At 38.8% G+C, this 19,218-nt stretch overlaps 1 protein-coding gene across 1 annotated transcript; it reads right to left on the bottom strand.

The window, feature by feature from the left end:
- Positions 1-915: 915 nt before the first annotated feature.
- LOC148862517 (oligomeric golgi complex subunit-like protein) lies at positions 916-16,122 on the bottom strand. The gene is made up of 12 exons (XM_088980820.1): positions 15,539-16,122; positions 15,154-15,342; positions 13,265-13,601; positions 12,943-13,104; positions 12,674-12,773; positions 12,362-12,577; positions 12,157-12,265; positions 11,164-11,364; positions 10,860-10,964; positions 1,466-1,591; positions 1,228-1,362; positions 916-1,148 (listed from the first exon to the last, which is right to left on the bottom strand). Exons 1-12 carry the CDS (start codon positions 15,986-15,988, stop codon positions 1,035-1,037), a joined length of 2,244 nt encoding a protein of 747 aa, XP_088836946.1. The 5' UTR covers positions 15,989-16,122; the 3' UTR covers positions 916-1,034.
- Between the last annotated feature and the right edge of the window lie 3,096 nt (positions 16,123-19,218).

Below are 19,218 nucleotides of genomic sequence, written 5' to 3'. Positions count from 1 at the left end.
GAAATTTCTATAATTTTTTATATTTTTTGAAATTTATATGCTTTTATGTATTTTATATTTGAAAATATTTTTTTAATTTTTCCTTTTTTTAATGTCTAAATATTAAAATGGTAATATATTAACACCCATTAATTTATGTTGTATATATTTTATATTTTACTATGAAGGTTAAAATGATAATATATTAACACCCGTTAGTTTGTTTAACGTCAAGTTAGTGACATGGCAAGTTTTAGACATTCTGAAAAGTTGTGATGAGTTTAAGAGAAATGCTGAAAACTCATTGTGAGTTTTAGACAATTTGCCACAGTATTATATATTCATTATTTAATATATAATTGGTTCGATTCTAAGTCAACTTGAAACAACCAAAACCGTTATATTCAATCCAGTAAGTCGGGGTATGTGATGTAAAACCGACCCATTGGCAACCCTATGTAATGAGATACCTGTCCCAGAACCGTTAATACTTAATACTCAGACTCGGCCAGTTTGGGTCCGTCATGTAGAACTAGCACATCAACAGCCCTAGGCAACGGTATACCTGTCTCAGAAATCAGAATGAATGGAAGTCCTCGTTCATTTTGCGTTACCCAGACAAGGCGTTTTTCCAGGCGAGTGATTCCTGGAAAACATTACCTAAGATAATCATAAATAGTTAAATACAGCGTTCATCTTGGCCAGGGATTAGATAAAGCATGAGAAACAAGGCGCTTGGTGTTTTTAACAAGTGGGCAAGTATTTACCCACCTTCTCTAAGAGAGCATTGGTTCTCCAAAAAAGGTGTGGGGCGAGAGATTCAGATGTACCACAAAACAATGAAGAGAAGTGCACGAGTGCAGAAGATCCTGACTCGGCGCGGATCGGCAGATGTGATATCAGCAAGTGCAATCAAACCCGAAAAACAACGAGAAGTAAGAAAACAAAACAGAAAAACGGATCACATAATTCAAAATCATTAGACTCATGTACGGGAACACTATATAAGTGAAAAAAATATATATATGAATAATGCTTTTGAACTAGAGTTCGCATCAGAATTCAATCGTATTTTGCCTATCTGAAGGAGCAACACACTGCCACAGGGAACGGTATGTTGGAATGTTGGTTGCCACGACCCCAAGAGCAGAAAGGTTGCGTCCATATTCCTGATATAAATAGAACAAGGAAAATAGTAGGATGACAGGGAGAGACGCCATAAGGAACAAACAAAATAATGATGCATACCTGAACATCAAGGAATAACTGCATACAGATTTTGTCTGTGTCCGACACATTTTGCTCAGATACGTCAGAGCTTGCCCCTGCTCGCCTTTGTGCACCCTGCCGAATCCTCTGTAGCGAGGACTCTGTTTTCCTTGCCTGGTCAAGAAATCCAAATTCTTGTTAGTTGATCATAATGCGTGAAATAGGAACGATATCAATTCAAATCCTAAAGAATAGCTCTGTGCGTCTAAATACTAACCACATTGACAACTTCTGAAGTCAGTTCATAATATCGGCCAGTAATCTCTTCAGCAGCCCCTAGAAGCAGTTTGTTTTTTGCTTCCATGGTTAAATATGTGGTGGCACGTTCTCCATCAAGAAAAGTCTGCATGCAGTGGGCACCACAATAGTGTCAGCATTAAGGAAGGGATAAAGGAGTCAAAATGAAGGCTTACCCATCTAGAATAGCATAACTTATGAACCTCTGATTCTCTTATAGTTAACACAACATCAATGATATCATATGCGACAAAAAGACAAAAGAAAGGCCCATGTAAAAATGGTTGGTATGTGCTAGGCCATTGCGGATCCAGTTCAAGACTGAAAACAGCCTCAGAGAACATTTTAAATTATTGTCCTTTTGGCGCCTTGAGAGGAGTAAATTCCAGAAAAAGACAAGTACATATGTAGGAAGAAAGATGATTTTATGACCAATGGGAGGATTAAATTCATCTTCCTACTTATTAAATCGTGTCACTTGTATATTCAAAATCAGGCAAATTGCCTACTCTTAGCAGTTTGTCTTGGTTGAGCCAAGAAGAGATAAGAAAAAGAAATTGTGCAAGTTATCTCCATAGCCCATGATTTATCTGCTACAGGTTGCTTTGGGGCTAACTGGCCAAGGAAGAAGCAAAATTTCATCTCTGTCGAGTCATAATATCCTGCCCTTGTAAGATATAAATGAGATTCACAGGAATTTGAAGCCTGAAAGTGTCATATCTGTCTGCCAGAAGGAACATTCCCATCCATCCAAGACTCAAACCCTAATCTTAAACTCTTTTTTCAGGTTCACCATTCGCAATGGGTTGGGATAGCTTAAATTCATACGTGTCAAAAAATGAAAATAGGTTGATCAATTGGCTCTCAATAAGCAAGTGCTATTATTAGGATGACCTTTAAAATGAGTTGACTGGTCAGACTTGTGGTAGTGGTTGGGAGGGTGGGGGGGTTGGGGGAGAAATGAAAGGGATACAAAACTGCTACGGCTTCTCCTTGGTCCAGCTATTGGCTAGACTCTAATCTCTGAAATAAACGAAGTATTTCATGATGGCCATTACTCACTCTCATTCCCAAACTTACCGTATCCAGGTTGGTTCTTGGTCTAACTGGTCAGTCCAGACAGAGTTTGAAACACTACATTTTTTGGGTACATCATAAGGGTGGCCACCAGTTGAGCTTTTCACGAGCTATTCGAGTTCAGCTTGGCTTGGTTTAAACCAAGCTTCGAGCTGAGCTCAAACCCGATATATAGGCTCATTTGCTAATTGAGCCGAGCTCAAGTCCAGTGAAGCTCGGCTCGTTAGGATCGCGAGCCTAATCGAGCTAGTATAATAAATAAATGATTTTTAATTATATACATACATACATACATACATACATATACATATAATAAATCATTTCTATTATATATAATAATATATAATATTTTTTTATTTTTTATGTATAATAATAAATTATTTTTATAATTCTTTTTTTTTGTATGTAAAATAAAAAATATTTTTATATGTATAATTTTACTTTTTAGGAAAAGCTTGACTTGTAGTCGAGCTCGAGCTAAGCTTGAGCTCAAGTCTCTAGCTCGAATCGAGCTCGAGCTCGAGCCTAACACTATTTCAGCGAGTCGAGCTCGAATAGCCAAGTATTCGGCTCGACTCGACTCGGCTCGAATCCACCCCTAGGTACATGGAACACCATACTAATGAAAGGCCTGAGAGAGAAGCCTGAGCACTCGGTGATTGAAAGGAGCATTACAAGCTAACAATGGAGGCATCACCAGCACTCTTTAAGTTGTTAATCTTTTAGTCCATATAAAGCCTTTTAATTGCTATGAGATTTGGATACCTGCAAGAGGGTACCTGTCTCGTTGAATACTTCAATTTTTAGTGTAAATTTTGATTCCGATAACATATCTATTCATGTCCTTGCTGTATCTGAGTAACATAGGTTAATTGTAGATAAAGCTACAGTACATCAAATATACATATAATATATCATAATAGGTAATAGTAGTTTGTCCTAAATTTTAGAAGAAAATTAGTTTCTGATTATAACTTGTATTTTTGTTTCACTACCTACACTAAGGACTTTTCTAAAATATGCAAGTGATTATGTAGAATTCTAGATAAAATATGGTTATGGGGGCCACTACTTGGTGCGATGGTAAAATCTCAGAATGTGAATGAGTAAGATAGCAGCTATTTTGTGTGGAAAAAAAATGTTGGACCCCAGATGGCCAGGACCAGCATTGGGTAATGGCCTTTTTTGATAAAAGCATGGTAATAGTCTCCTTTTGTTGTATCTGTCCTCCACAATTATCACAAAATAAGATTGTTAGGTTGAAGGTTTTCATGTATTGATGGTTCGGCTGATAAGAGTTCTTATTAGCCTGTATTTGAGTTTAAGTTGTTATGTACTAGGCCTGTGTTAATGGGCCTAAGTTTGTTTAGTGTTTTAAGTTGTTTGGGTGTCCCATCACTAATCAGGGGCATTCCAGTCATTTCCTGTAACACTGTACTGTACTCTAATCTAAATAATAGTATTGTCGACTGGGTCATTGAGTTCGACATTCTCAGCATCTCTTCTACTGCTTCGGCTACAACATTTCAGCTTTCATGGTATCAGAGCATTAAGCACCTTCCTGGTTACAGCCGACGCCATCTCTTCTCTCTTGCTGTCTTTCTTTTCTTTTTTTTTTATCTGGGTTGCTGCCGTGAAACCCTAGCATTGTAGGAGAACAACACAAGGTTCGAACCTAGGGTTTCCCTCGGTTGTAGGGCGCAAGGGAAGTAAGACCCAGAAGCTTGTCCTACTAGACTGTTTCTAGTAGTTAGTAGCTATTCTGCTACAACATTTCAGCAGTCCTAGTATTGGCTGTAAGAGGAGAACTCTCTTTACAGTTGCAGTACTTGAAGCTCAAGCGAAGTCTGCATAGCACAGTGGTGGAGAGCCCTCAGTTTCAGGTCGGTTACCAACCCAGAACACCTCATTTGCTGCTGTAACTGAACTGCTTCAGAACTGTGACAGTCTCGGCAAGTCTGAAACAGTGTTGCGAGCTATCAGAACCTTCTTCAATTCTGAAACTAGTCTCTTTTTCAGCACTATGATCACTTCGACTAGTCTTAAACAGTGTCATCTACACAAAGGCTGCAGTCAAGATGTCTTCAATATCCGGAGAGGTTTTTTCTAGGGATAACAGACCTGCTGCAAGGTCTTCAAATCTGGAAAACCCTAATCTGCACAGCTTGCAAATTACAAGTGTGCTTCTGGATGAATACAACTTCAGGGAGTGGTCCGTTTCTGCAATGCTTTTTATTACTTCCCTTTATCTCACAGGCTACTTAGATGGGAACAAGAAGGAACCTGAGGTTGGCAGTGCAGAGTATGCTGTGCGGCGCAAGGAGAATACCACAGTTATGTCTTGGTTGCTTGCCTCTATGACTCCTCGGGTTGCCAGGACTGTTCATCACTTTCCTACAACAGCCAAGATTTGGGAAAAGGTGTCTAAGACCTATAGACAGAAGAAAAACAATGCTAGAATCTACAGATTGAATCAAGACATTGCTACCTTAAGGCAGGGGGATATGACAGTTGCAACATACTTTGCAACTCTGGAAGGTCTTTGGGAAGAACTTGACCATCACTTGATATTGGATTAGGAAAATGCCAGGGACAAGGAGAGACATGATAAGAAGATTGAAAAGAGCAGAGCCTTTAAGTTCTTGGCTGGCCTGAACCCAGTGTATGAGGGTATAAGGTCACAAATTCTAGGGAGAGATGAATTGCCCGAGTTACACCATGTTTATTATCTGGTGAGGAATGAAGAAGTCTGAAGAAAGGAGATGCAAGTTGACTCTTAGACTCAACCAACTGAACAATTTGAAGAACATTCAGCCCTGGTCTCTACTAAGGGAAACAGACATCTAGACAAGAAGCAACTTAAGTGCACTCATTGTGGTGGTGAGAGACACGTAAAAAAAAAGTGTTGGGTCCTATATCCTCACCTGAAGCCAGCTGCATTGAGAAAGAACAAGAAGCAACAGAAGGGTCATGCGGCAAGTGGGAATCTTGTCACCAACAACAATGGTGACAACTCATAGAATATACCAACAATGCCTTCTTCTCCTATGGGGCAGGTTGTTGATTCCTCTGGAGCTGGTGCTTTGAGCTTCACTGCTAGTGAGGTAGAGGTCCTTAGCCGGGCATTAGCCCATCTAAGGAATAATTCTTTTGTTTCCACCTCTCTTGCCAGATCAGGTACAGTCTCTGCCTTTAGTGCAACTAGCTGTATTGACTCTACTTCTTGGGATATTGATTCCAGTGCAACTGACCACATGACACATATGTCCTTATTCTCTTCATATCATTTGTTGTCTGGTCAGGATAAGATGAGAGTTGTTGACGGGTCTTTCTCCACCATCTCTGGAAAGGGGGTGATTGACCTAAGCAATGACCTCTCTCTTAAATCAGTTCTACATGTTCCCATTCTTACCTCAAATCTTTTGTCTGTTTCAAAACTTACCAAAAATTTGAACTGTAGTATAACCTTTTTTCCTACTCATTGTGTCTTCCAGGACAGATTGATGAGGAGAACGATTGGGAGCGTTCATGAGTATGGAGGCCTCTACTTTTTGATGCAGATTGGGTTGGTTCTGTTGGAGACAGAAAATCGACTTCAGGATATTGTACATTTGTGGGAGGGAACCTGGTCACATGGCGCAGTAAGAAGCAAAATGTAGTTGCTAGGTCAAGTGCGGAAGCAGAATATCAAGCTATCGCTCATGGGGTTGCTGAATTCCTATGGCTCAGGACCCTTCTTAATGAGCTTGGCATTAAAGCTGAGGGTCCTCTCAGACTGTATTGTGACAACAAGGCTGCCATCAACATTGCAAATAACCCTATGCAACATGACAGGACAAAACTGTTATGGGCTCGGGCGTAGAATCTCGTCACGGGTCGGTCCACGGGAAGAACCTCTAGCTTCCCCTTGCCCCTCCCTTTGCGTGCAGACCCTATCGTGGCGACCTAAGGGGCGATTTGTCCAAGAGATCACCCTAACTCTCCTCAACTCTTCTCTTGACTGAAATTCTTGGATGCCCTTATTCAATAATAGTGGCTCCTTAAATAGGAGATTACAAGAGTCCTGCTCCTAGGGAGACTCCTTGCTGAATAGGGAGACCTCCAACTCTATCTTGATAAGATAAGACTGATAAGATAAGTCTCTCTTAATCCTAATCTAATAAGATAAGATAATCTCTCTTAATCCTAATCTAATAAGATAAGTCTCTCTCTTAATCCTAATCTAATAAGATAAGATAAGATAATCTACTAACTTAATAAGATAAGAACAATAAGATAGTCTAATCTAACCTGCTGAATGGATAAGACTGTTGCTGCCGAATTGGATAGGATGAGAACACCGGATCCTTGCTGCTGCTGCTCCCAATACACATCCACATCAAAAACATATTGAGATTGATCGACATTTTGTTAGAGAGAGAATAGTCTCGGGAGAACTCTGCATTCCTTATACTCCATCTGAGATGCAAATTGCAGATGTATTGACTAAAGGGTTGGCTGCAGCAAAGTTCATGGACCTTCTTGGCAAGCTAAACATGATTAACATCCATGCTTAGCTTGAGGGGGAGTGTTAGGTTGAAGGTTTTCATGTATTGATGGTTCGGCTGATAAGAGTTCTTATTAGCCTGTATTTGAGTTTAAGTTGTTATGTACTAGGCATGTGTTAATGGGCCTAAGTTTCTTTAGTGTTTTAAGTTGTCTGGGTGTCCCATCACCAATCAAGGGCATTCCAGTCATTTCCTATAACATTGTACTATACTCTAATATAAATAATAGTACTGTCGATTGGGTCATTGAGTTCGACATTCTCAACATCTCTTGGTCTTCTCCTCTCTTCTACTACTTCGGCTACAACATTTCAACTTTCAAAGATGTTTAAAACTTTAGTCTTTTAATAAATAATAAAGCCTAAACTCCTATCCCTATCTCATTCTTTCCAAGTATTTGTATGAAATGCTGATTGCATGCTTATGTTGATGAATCTCCCTGTGTACTTCAACAGCTATAACGAACAATTTGACGCTCCCCTCCAAACCTCAGTAACACAATGGTTTGCATGAAACCACATGGTTCAAGGCAACAATAAAGTTAACTACATAGTTGTCAAGGCAACGCCTAGGCGACTAGGCAGTTTTATAATGTCGCCTCGCCCAAACGCCTATAGTTTTGTATACTAGGCGACCGCCCAGAGACTTAAGTGGGCACCTAGGCGACTAGGCGGGTGCCTAAACACAAGGTGGGCACCTAAATAAGGTTAAGAAATATTTTTTTCATATTTATTATTCTAAAATTTTTATTGGCTATTATGTTGTTTTAATATACAACTGGTTACATGTTAACATTTTATTATTAAGCCAAACTAATATAATACATCTCATTTTCATTTCTTTAGTTCATTTGTTGTCTTGAAAGGGTTTTTGCTCTGAAGAGGGAGGAGAACCAAAGGCTTCTAGTTCCAGCTCCATCGCCAGCCCAACTTTGAGCTTCAGTTGGTAAGCTGCTGCTGCTGCTTCTTCTTCCAGCCAGCTTCAGTTCTTTTCCCTATACTCCTCTCTTCTTCTTCTTCCAGCCCAGATTCAATGTTTTTTTTTTCGAAAAAACAGGGGCTCCGCCCCTATTCTCTTCCCTTCTTCTTCTTAAACATATTGTAGTATAAATATAGATTTTATATTTATAGATTTCACCGCCTAGGCGCCTAGGCCTAGGCACGACATATGTTAGTATGACCACTTACCACTAGTCCTTTCAGTTTAAATTAAAGTGTTACTAGGAGAAGGAATTTATTTTTTGTATAGATTAGGTTTAGTAGTTGCAGACTTGCAAAAAAAATGGAAAAACAGTTTATTTGAATCCAACACCTTATCAAATACAGAAGCCTCTGGCAATCTTTCCTTGACCTGATCTTTGGAGGAAAGTAGTATAGCTGATCTCCTCCCAACACTGTAGGAAAGTTCATTGACCAGTGGCAGAGCTACGAGTTGGGGAGGAGAGGGAGGTGCTGTTGGAAAGCTATCATCTATGCGGTGATGTGGGGGATCTAGGAGGAAAGTAATACAAGGATTTTTGAAGGCAGATCATCAGTGGAAAGCTTAAAATGTTGAACTCTGAACTCAATAAACTCATGGATTCTAGCAATGAAGACTTTTGCTGGAGTGAGCAGGGGAGATAATCAAAGAAGCTAGTTAGAAATTGTTCATTCATCTTCGGCCAGACCTCTCACCTGCCAACCTCTACCTCCCAGACAAGAGAAACTATAACCTGCAGTTTGATGGAAGCTTTAGAAGAAACCATGTATCTTACTGCTGCTGGTAGTGGGGGGTATCATTAGCAAAGTTGATGGGTACCTGGGGGTCCTACTACCGCTCAGATGCAGCTAGTGCTGAAATCTGCACCTCCCTTGAGGGGCTTCAGGTTGCTAATTGATAAGAGACTCCAAGAACGCTATAAAATGGGCCGAGTACAGGCACTCAGACCCTTGGAAGCTACCTCACCTTCTTTTTGAAATCCATGACATTTCCTCTTCTTTGAACTGTAGCTTCAGATGGATCCCAAGAGAATTGGACCAGTTGGCAGATAGAATAGCTAAATCTGAATTGAGAAAAGATATTTTTTTATAGTGCAAAACTGCAAAATTGCCATTATAGGCTCATGCTTTTTGCTTTTACATGGTTCTATCTTGTACATCTTCTCATGCACATCCTTTCCCCTTTTTGGTATTTGAATAGAAGTTACCTTTTCTCAAAAAATACAAGATAAATTGTCGCCAATCAAAAGAGAAGGAACCTCGCTGGACAAGCAAGAATATCCAATGTTAAATGGTCTTCAACGGCAAGTAGATGGGCTAGCTAAACAAGGAGCACAGAGGTATGAGTAGGGAAAGGATTCAAAACTGGCAAGGTATGGAATCTTCAATTTCAAAGAAATTTAAATAACTACAAAAGTGGCACCCTTTATTGAGTTACTGCAGAAAATTATATTACACAGGTATGAGCAGGGAAAGGATTGATAGGAAGGTTTGGACTTGGGAAAATCAGGGAATTTCACAGTGAAATCTTTTTTACAACCAGTTAACAGGAGGGGAAGCTTCTGAAATTCCAAGCTCAAAATTATGGATCGAGATTGTTCCATCCAAAGTGGCATCCTTTGTTTGGTCCTCAGCTTGGAATAAAATTTTGACTAGAGATAACTTGGTAAGGAGGGGTATACATGTGGAGAATTTAGGCTGTGTATTATGCAACAGAAATAGGGAAACAGTCAACAGTCAACCATTTATTGATCCACTGTGATTTCTCTTACAGTATTTGGATAAAAATGATCTGTTAGCAGTGGAGATGTGCTTCTGGAGGACATAAAATCTTTTCTTGGAGGCTGGGATTTGAGAGGTTGAAGTAAGAATGGAAGAGTAACATGGAGTGTCATACCTTCAGAAGTGTTTTGGGCGGTGTGGGGTGAAAGAACTGCTAGAATATTTGAAGGAAAGCAAGGCTCAGTTGAAGGGGTGGTTAAGAGGATTATGGAAATGCTATTTTCATGGTTGACAAATCTTTAAAGTTAGAAAATATAGTTTTTTTTTTTGTTTTGGAAAATCTTTTTGTATAATCATAAAGAACTGATATTGGTGGATTGATGTACACAGGTGGTTTTATATCCCTGATGTGTCTCTCAATGTACAGTGGTTCTTTCATATATTTTATGGAATATCTAATACAATACCATACTTTACAGTTAAAAATAAAAAATAAAAACAAAGAACACAGAGGGAACAACTATATTGGGGCGTTATTTCCCTAGCATCTGTTTGATAAATGTATAAGAATGAAATTTTGATTTAGGGAATAAGGGTAGACAGCATGGGCTGATATATATTTCCATTCGGTGCTACCATGCTAGACATACTCCTTTTGTACAGCATTATTTTTTATAGTAAAATAAATACAACAAATTTATTGAAAGAAAGAGAGAGAGTGAAAGATCTATAAAGGGTAATAAAATGGCACCCAACAACAAAAGTAGGCTTGTATAAAATCCTTTTCTCCATATTTAGTAAAGCTCTTAATAGTTATCAATCAAAAGAAGATATGTTACATCATACAATATTACATGCATCAGAAAGGATTCCTTGTATAGCCAACTGAAGATACAATTGAAACCATAAAAGTTAACTATGAACCAAGTATATTGTTGCTTGAATGGCAAAGACTTATCCACGAAAAATGACACCAGTAACATTTGACTGAAGCAAAAGACAACAAGCCCCATAAAGCTGGAAGAAGTGAAAGTAGAAAAGGACAGCATACCTTCAGAGGATACAATATCCCTGATACATAGGGTGAATGCCTTATTGGAAGAGGTTTGTTGGTCATCCTGTATGTTGCAGTCACCCCTTTCACCTGTCTCAATGCCTACAATAATTACCAGAAAAAAAGGTATAAAAACGAGTGTAGTTTGAAAGGTTTAATGCCAGTACACCTATCACCTATATGATATGTCAACTCAACTGAAGAATTCCCAATAGAAGATATGGATATTATAGCATCCCTATTCAAATCTTCTCCTCCACTCTGCAATTCAGACATCTCTTTTATAAGAAACCAAGATTACCTCAAGAGATTTCTCAACAAGTGCTTCTATCATTGTATTCATAGCTAGAGGTGCTAAATCCTTTAAAGAATTTGCACCCTGTAAAATGCTCTGTTTCACTAGATCAAGTACTTCTGGAGAGCATGAAGCTAGAATCTGAATTGCATGTCCAAGGTAGTCACCACTAAGCTCAGTAACCAGACAATCAATGTCATGCATCACCTGTAAGCAAACAGATCCCATGTTTTATTCTCAATTAACCAGTTTAAGCTTTTAAAATAAAACGTAAAATCTATAAGGTTCTCAACTCTGAAATCACTATACATATTTAGCTCACATGCCCCAGCTTTTACCAGAAAGCAGGTGTGGAGCAACCATTCTGGCATCACCAGAATAGATGACAATTACAGGCATACCAGAAAAGAGGTATATACTTTTTTTCTGAGCAAACATAAGGTGTGTATCTAAACGGAAGAAGATTACTTACAAAAAGAAATTAAAAAGTTAAGAAAAGGTCCTGGAGTCTAAGTTAATTATATACACTGATTACTTTTCCCTGTGTAACCCCTTTTTCTGATTGAGAAAGAAACTGCAATAAAAATGAAAGGTAAAACCCCCAAAGTGGGAAATTTTTTCAGTCATAAAATTGAATGCTCATTGTGGACTCCAAAACACTTCCTTTCTGCCTTTATTCCTTTTGTTATCATTGCTTATTTATTTAAGTACCTGGACATGATTTATCTAATGGTATTATAAGCACTTATAACTTCTAATGATAATTCAAAAGAGAGTTTTCTTAAATCAACTTTATATTCCTCAATTTGAGAAAATATGGAGAAGCAACCTACAAATATCATTGGATAAATTTCATTACTGGACTACAAACCTAGTGTAAATAAAAAAGAAAATCTAAGGAACAAAGCAGACTGCAGTTAAATTCTTAAAGATGATTGACACACATCAAATAGTAGTAAAAGAGAGAAAGAACTAATTAAACAAAGAATTGGATTGTACATAGATGAAATCTTCTGGAACTGCAGAAACAGCCCATTCAAACCCAGGATTGGAGCCAGTGTTACCAGTTCTCCGAATAGTCAGTCCGAAAGACAACCATGTGGAATACCTACCATAGGTTAAGAGAAATGGGTTACAAGCAGATCCACCGGTAGAATAGCAAATATAAAAGCATAATGTAACTTAGATATCGAAAGCAACCTACCTGGAGAGAAGCTGCAAAGATAGTCGAAGAAATTTATCAGAGCAAGAAAAAACAAGCACATCTTCTTTCCAGCAGGATCTCAAGCTCTCCAGAAGGGTTACACTTTGCTTTAAAGTTAACACTCCAGAATTTCCTTGACTGGAATGTGAGTTGTGAACTGGAGTAAGACTAGCCACCATAAGTGCAGAATCCAGAGCCCCAGCTATCTCCTGAAACCTGTTCTAACCAAATTGATAATTTTAAGCACAAATTGTAAACACAAGCTAATCTTATACTAATGATATTTGATCATTCTTAAGTTGTATGAAGTACCTCAATGAGAAATAAACACCAATGTTCCATTGTTTCATGAATTCTACATAAACAGCCTCAGCTCGAAACTTAACAACAGCAGATCTGGAGGGACAGTACCCTTGCATCACAGTTGGACATTATAACAAAAATGAATAACATAAAAATCCTAAAACACATTTAAATAATTAATCACGATGACAATTATTTAGTTGCATAATGTTTTACACCAAAAAAAAAAGTCAACTAAAAAGTAAAATCCAATCCAACTGTAAGATGGCAGCTAATACCTTCAAGATAATCCAGAAAAGCTAGGCTTGATTTGTAATTTTTCAAGAATTCAGTGGGTCTTCCTGGAGAGAATGCTCCTGGTTTTCCCTTTTGGATAGACGAAAGAACCTCCTTAAGTATTGAATTTGCCAAGAAGTCAAATACATGGAGACCTGAATTGGCTGAACAGCATAGGACAAATAATAGAATCATATAATGAAATGCAAGGATAAGAGCAATTAAAATCTAAAATAGAATGTAAGTACGTGGCATATTTTCTGGATAGATATGATAGTATAAGTCATCAAAACAAAATTTCAAATATGTGGTAATAGCCAATACCAGAGGAAGAAATTTCCAATAAAAATTTGCAGCCATTCTCAATATGTTGAATGATTTGTTGATAATCCTCTTCAAGTTCATCTACAGAAACTGCAGCCATTGACTGTGAAGAGCTGTTGGGGATAATTTTCTGAATCAATGGATATACAATAGTTGTGCGGAAAATTTCTTCTGCACCATTAGTGTTATCAATTGCAGCATAGGCACGCAAACAATTGTAAATTGTATTCGCATCACGATGTTCCAACCCATCTATAAAACAACGTCCTAAGCTAGCATCTAATAATAAGCTAGCACTCTGAATCCTTTTCTCCATGTTCCCAATGAAAGGAAGGTCCTGTACTGCCAGAACATGGAAAAGAAATGAGAATGGAGATCATAAATCCCAAAACTATTTCTAAGTCATCTATTCTTTGCTAGTATTTATATGTATCCACCATTCTCAATCAAAATGGAAATGAATAAAATAGAAAATTTCAAATGACATCAAGTAGAAAAACTATAAAATGAACCACAAATACTGATACATGCACTAGCAAAGACTGGCCTTTGTAGTTCCTATGTTCATCCAGCATGCTTGATGCTTCCTATCTTTCTGTGAAGAAGATAATTCTGACTATAAAGTAAATTCCAGTACAATGAATAAATTAACAAAAGTTCTTTGATCATTTATGATTATAAGCATTGGTGAAGTACCATGATGGCCCACTTTGTGAAATGGGCACAAAAGATGAACACACTGTAAAAGCTTAGATTTCTGTTGGCACTGTCACTCTGGCATCTATTTTCAAACTACTTAGATGAAATAAATTGGACATGTCTAATTTTAAACCAAAAAATGTGCAAATTTCATGTACTTGAAGAGTCTTTCTCTTTACAAAATAGGAGCCAATTCTGTATTTTTTGTGTCCCTCAATGGAGCTTCACACAGGAGAATGTTGCCACTAATTCTTTCAGCACATTCCATGATTCCATCACTAGTATTTCTTGGATACTTTTTTTTTTATCAGCATAGTATTTCTAGGATAATTCATAAATAAATGAAAAGGAAAAGAAAAAACAAGTATTTCTTGATGGAACTAACTACGAGGAGGAATTTGACTAATTTCTCCTGGTACATCAACTTTTGACAGAAATATATGCTAACTTAGGCTGGAACGAGTTGACTTAGCAACTGCTTTACCAACCCAATCTGCCCCTTCGCCCATTGTATCCCACCCAATGGAAAGCTTGCCCATGCATTCCCTAGTTATACCATCAATTGAGCCATTGGCTGAACTTAGCATCCACCAAACAGTTCAACCTGACAGCCAAATATTCTGCTTCCCATAGGGAATGTATAAGTTGCCAAGGAGCACCTCACTAAGATATCATCCAACAAATAAAAGTTTGAGGGCCCCTTTCCACCACATTCTGTCCAAAGTTGATGTGTAATCCATCTTCAGACCCGTACTAGAGATATTATATCAGCTCTAGTGGATTCCAATGACCAACTGGACCTAAGAAAACCATAAGAAGATCACCATTCCGATCTCTATATGCTCCTCCTGGATCCAATGGCCTGAGTTAGCAGAAGAGCAGCCACCAAACAACTTGATGCTCACTCAGGTGATGTGCTGCTATGCCAGCTCCATCATTTGGAGGAATGGATGTTTTGTAGCAAACGTTTAAGATTTGGTTCTGTTCCAGTTGAAGTTAGTATTTTGAGGATGAAGCAAGTATGCAGATCTTATTCATGTATGAAACAAGTCAACAATAGTAAGAACTTTTCAACGTAACAAATTTTCTCTTCTCACCAATATTTATCAATATCGTCGTTCTAACAAAATACAGTTGATAGGCTATAAAACAAAGAGAAACTGAAATCTGAGTGAAAGAACAAAAGAGACCTGTGCATGAGCCATGTAGAACTTCAACCGGTTCATCTCACTGGCGATCCTCTCCAAGAGCATGCTTTGTGTCTCTCTGAAATTTGTTCCATTCTCGGTATGCTGCAAAGAACCTTTTTCTGTAGAATTCACGTCTCCATTTGTCCAATCAGATGGGACGCTAGGTAATTCCTTTATAAGTTTCTCAACCTGCACAAAAACAACTAATAGATAATGCACAAAACCAACCCATATAGGAAACCGCTAGAATCCTTATAGCCTCATGAATCGAGTCCCTTAGCATGAACAATTGAAATGCAGAAATCCTAGAGTACAATAATTCAATTTGTCCAAAAAAAACGGGGAAATAAGATAAAGAGATAGAACTAGGGGTTGCGATGGAAACCTTGGAAACAACATGAAACGTATCAAGCAGAAGTTCCAGAACCTCTCTGGCAGCCGATGCCTCTGCTCTCTGACGCAACCCATTCTGCAACGCGGCAAGCGAGGACTCGACACTCCCCCTAAACTGCGAGATCTTTTCGCGAAGCTCGGTCAGAGGAGCTCTCATCCGCAAGATTGTTCCATCGACGTCAACGAGCTTGGTGCTAAGGTTCACGAAATCTGCATAATCTCTATTAATAAGCTCCACAAGCTCGTGCTTAAGCGATGACAGATGAGTTTGAAGCTCCGATCGAAGATTATCGAAGGGAACGAATGTTCTGAGATCTGTGATGTAGGCTTCTGAATCGAAATTCTCCTCCAAGAATGCATTCTTCTTGAACCAGAGAGGCTGAGAATCAATTGGATCTCCAAATAGATCTGTAGGAGACCGGGGAGGTAAGAGATCTGTCATTGCTTCCTTCACTCTCCCCTCTCTTTCACTCTCCCGTGCCGATTTTAGTTCTTCGCGGGTTTGGGCATTTTTTATACTTCGTAAGTTTGTATTTTGTATGAATTTCCTTCTTTTTCAGTTTTCACTTCTTTTCTTTGGCAGCTTGGCTTTAGTCACGCCACAGTAGGGTTCGTAAATTTGGATTCGCATCCGCCCCCCACAACTTGCCCCCCCTAAAAACGTCCCACGCGCTGTGAGTGCGCCGCGTGTCCTCTCACACGCGGATTAGAGGGACTCGTGCGGAGCTAACCGTGTGTCCTCTCGCCCAAAGGCCCACCAACGGCCCAAAAGGTCATCCTTCTCATTTCAGAACACTTCAACCCTTTGAGCTCCGCCGGTTGACGCGCTCACTTCAACCTTCCACCTTCTGCTCTCAGAACTGAAATCCGCCGGAGATTGCACCCCTTTGAATTCCGCCGGTCGACGCCGACGACCGTTCCAAAAGCGAAGCATTTTTAACAGCGAGAAACGACGAAGAAGATGTCCACTCAAACGCCTTCTTACAGGTTCCTTGTTATATCCATTTTCTCAGTTTTCATGAACCCATTTTGCCGTTTGTTTTTCTTGCTTCAAAACCGACATAATCAATCAAAAACAACCAATTTGTTCATTGAAAAAAATAGATTTTTCTTTCGAGTAGGCAAAGATAGTTTGAATTGATTGAAAGGGGAGTCTTTGATGCCGTTATTCTGTGTAAGCCACGCAACACAACTCCCTTACTCCCACATAATTTGGTAGTGAGAAGAAAGAATCTCACATCTAAGCATGTAGGCGTTCTGCTATTATCCAGTAGTAAATGCTGCCTAGCCGCCTCTTCCAGCAAGTTGGGTCTCTCAGAAAACGCTGCTTCTCTTTCGGGTTTTCATCGAACTTCTCCATCGAACATGGAGGACGAAAAGTTGGGGATTATATCCTCTGAAACAGAGGAATGTTCAACAGAATTGGATGTTGCTGTTAGAATCGTCCAAATGGCTTGCTTTCTCTGTCAGAGGGTGCAGGAGAGCTTGATTTCCAAGGGCAATAATCAGGTTAAATCCAAAGATGATAATTCTCCGGTCACAGTTGCAGGTAACTGCATCGACTGTCTACAAAATGGTTTCTTTTTGGTGATTCTGTATGCCTTGTTGTGTGCTACTTATTTTTCATCCATCACAGTTGCATTAAATGGAACCCTTGCTTTTATCCTTTTATTTATTATATTTTTTTGGAGAGTGTTCTTTCAGTTTTTCCCCTTTGTTATTGTTTTTTTTTTCTTTTTGAAGTAAATGGTTCTGCTGCTAAACATGAAAATTTGTTATTTCTCTGAGGGATTGAGGGTATGGGTTCCGTTTCGTGTTATAGTAGCCACATCTTGAATTTGTTGGTTGGCTTTGGTTTGGTTTACAACTGAAATTTGAGAGATTTTACCAATATAGGTAGATTTTTGGTTTTGGCCAATGGAAGAGACAGAGTTGTAATGTTGCAGCCGTTCTGACTTGTTGGCGTCGACCGACGGAATTGGAAGGGGGTTCTCACTCCGGCAAAAATGAGAAAAAAATAAAAAACACAGAAAATGAGAAAAACTTACCTCCGGTAAATAAATCTGTCGGAGTAATCGTCGGCGTCGACCGGCGGAATTCAAAGGGAGTAATCTCTGGCGGGTTTAGTTCTGACAGCAGAAGATCGAGGGTTGAAAGTGTTTTGAAATGAGAATGATGACTTTTTAGGCAAGAGGACACACGGTTAGCTCCGCACGAGTCCCTCAAATCCGCGTGTGGGAGGACACGCGGCGCACTCACAGCGCGTGGGACGTTTTTCGGGGGCAAAGTTATGAGGGGCGGATGCGAACCCCGTAAATTTGTACCGTAAAACCACGTACCCACTTCCATGTTTGGGAATTTGGTTCGGCTTGGGTTGATTAGTCGGGCTCAAAAGAGCCAATTGGGCCCCTAATGTATTAAAAATGACTCCAAAGTCTCTCTAGTACTAGTGGACTGTAAAGCCTTGTATTGCGGTAAAAATGAAATAAAATGAGACCGGAAACAAAATAGAGTAAAATCCAAAACAAAAACAAACCAGAATTTGCATTTTACTCCCATGCATTTGAAATACAAATATATACAATAAATAAGGTTTTGTATTTTAGGCTCAATTTGAAAAAAGTACAAATATAAATATATAGAATGCAAAATTTACATTTTGTATTATTTGTATATATTTATATTGTATATATTTGTATTTATACTCCTTTGAAACTGAGTCTTATATATTTGTATTTGTATTTTTTCCAAACTGAATCTATCCTAACAAAATTGCATGCATGCATGTAATTGGGCGGGTTGGCTGGGTTAGGATCAAGATGAACTGAATTCGGGTTCTAGGTCCTCGGTCCAAAAAATTATGAAAAATACCCAAGATTTTTGGGATGGGCCCAGCCCAATGAAAAAAATCCAACTTCAGGTTTGGTCGGTTAAGTTTGGGTTTGGTTCACCCATTGTCCTTGTCAGAAATAAATATTGGTGAAGGCCTTCCACGTCAGACATCTAACAAAATATTTTTATTTTTATTTCTATTTTTACTTTTTTCTCTTTTTCTTTCAATGAGATCTATTCCAAACAAAGACCATTGCTCAATTAATAACTACGATTAATTGGAAGGCTCGGCTATGATATCTATGATACCAGAAAGACAATGTCTAAAACATTAGGCTGCAAACGGATCGAATCAAATTTAGTAAGAGATATATTCAATTCGATTCGATAATAGTTTTTACCGATTCGAATATATTAATAATTCGGTGAATTTTATAAAACATGATTCGAATTCGATTCATTAATCTTAACGGATATCCAATTTGATCCGATTGTTAATTCTTGAGAAAAGGCAATGAAAGAAGGAGATGTTAGATACTCATATAGTCAGATGTGCTGCTTTCCACAAACCACAGCAGTGACAGTGAAAGAGGGTGATGCCGCCAATGGTGGAATAGAAAAACTAGCAACCACTAAGCCGTAGGCCCGCATAGGATGAGAAGACAGAGTTTCAACCGCTCAGCACTCGAAAATGTAGAACAGCGGCAACGCCGACAAGCCGGCAGTCAAAAAGTCAGAGAGACGGAGACTAAAGGGCATTGTCGCACCGGCACCAAAGAGGAATTGGGGAAGACAGTTAGCGTCGATGACCGGAGAGGAAGACTGAAGTTTGAAGAGATT

This window comes from Nelumbo lutea, chromosome 3 (assembly GCF_056320005.1).
Source record: "Nelumbo lutea isolate HS-2025 chromosome 3, American lotus-T2T, whole genome shotgun sequence".
NCBI classification, from domain to species: domain Eukaryota; kingdom Viridiplantae; phylum Streptophyta; class Magnoliopsida; order Proteales; family Nelumbonaceae; genus Nelumbo; species Nelumbo lutea.
Note: the sequence above shows the minus strand (reverse complement) of the source record. Positions and strands in the feature narration are given on the sequence as shown.

Coding starts and splice junctions, on each gene's coding strand:
- LOC148862517 (XM_088980820.1), bottom strand. CDS start 15,988: ATGACAGATCTCTTACCTCCCCGGTCTCCTACAGATCTATTTGGAGAT. Junction 1,592..10,859: donor GGATATTGTATCCTCTGAAG/GTATGCTGTCCT, acceptor CACTGCATGCAG/ACTTTTCTTGATGGAGAACG. Junction 1,149..1,227: donor AGTTATTCCTTGATGTTCAG/GTATGCATCATT, acceptor TATTTATATCAG/GAATATGGACGCAACCTTTC.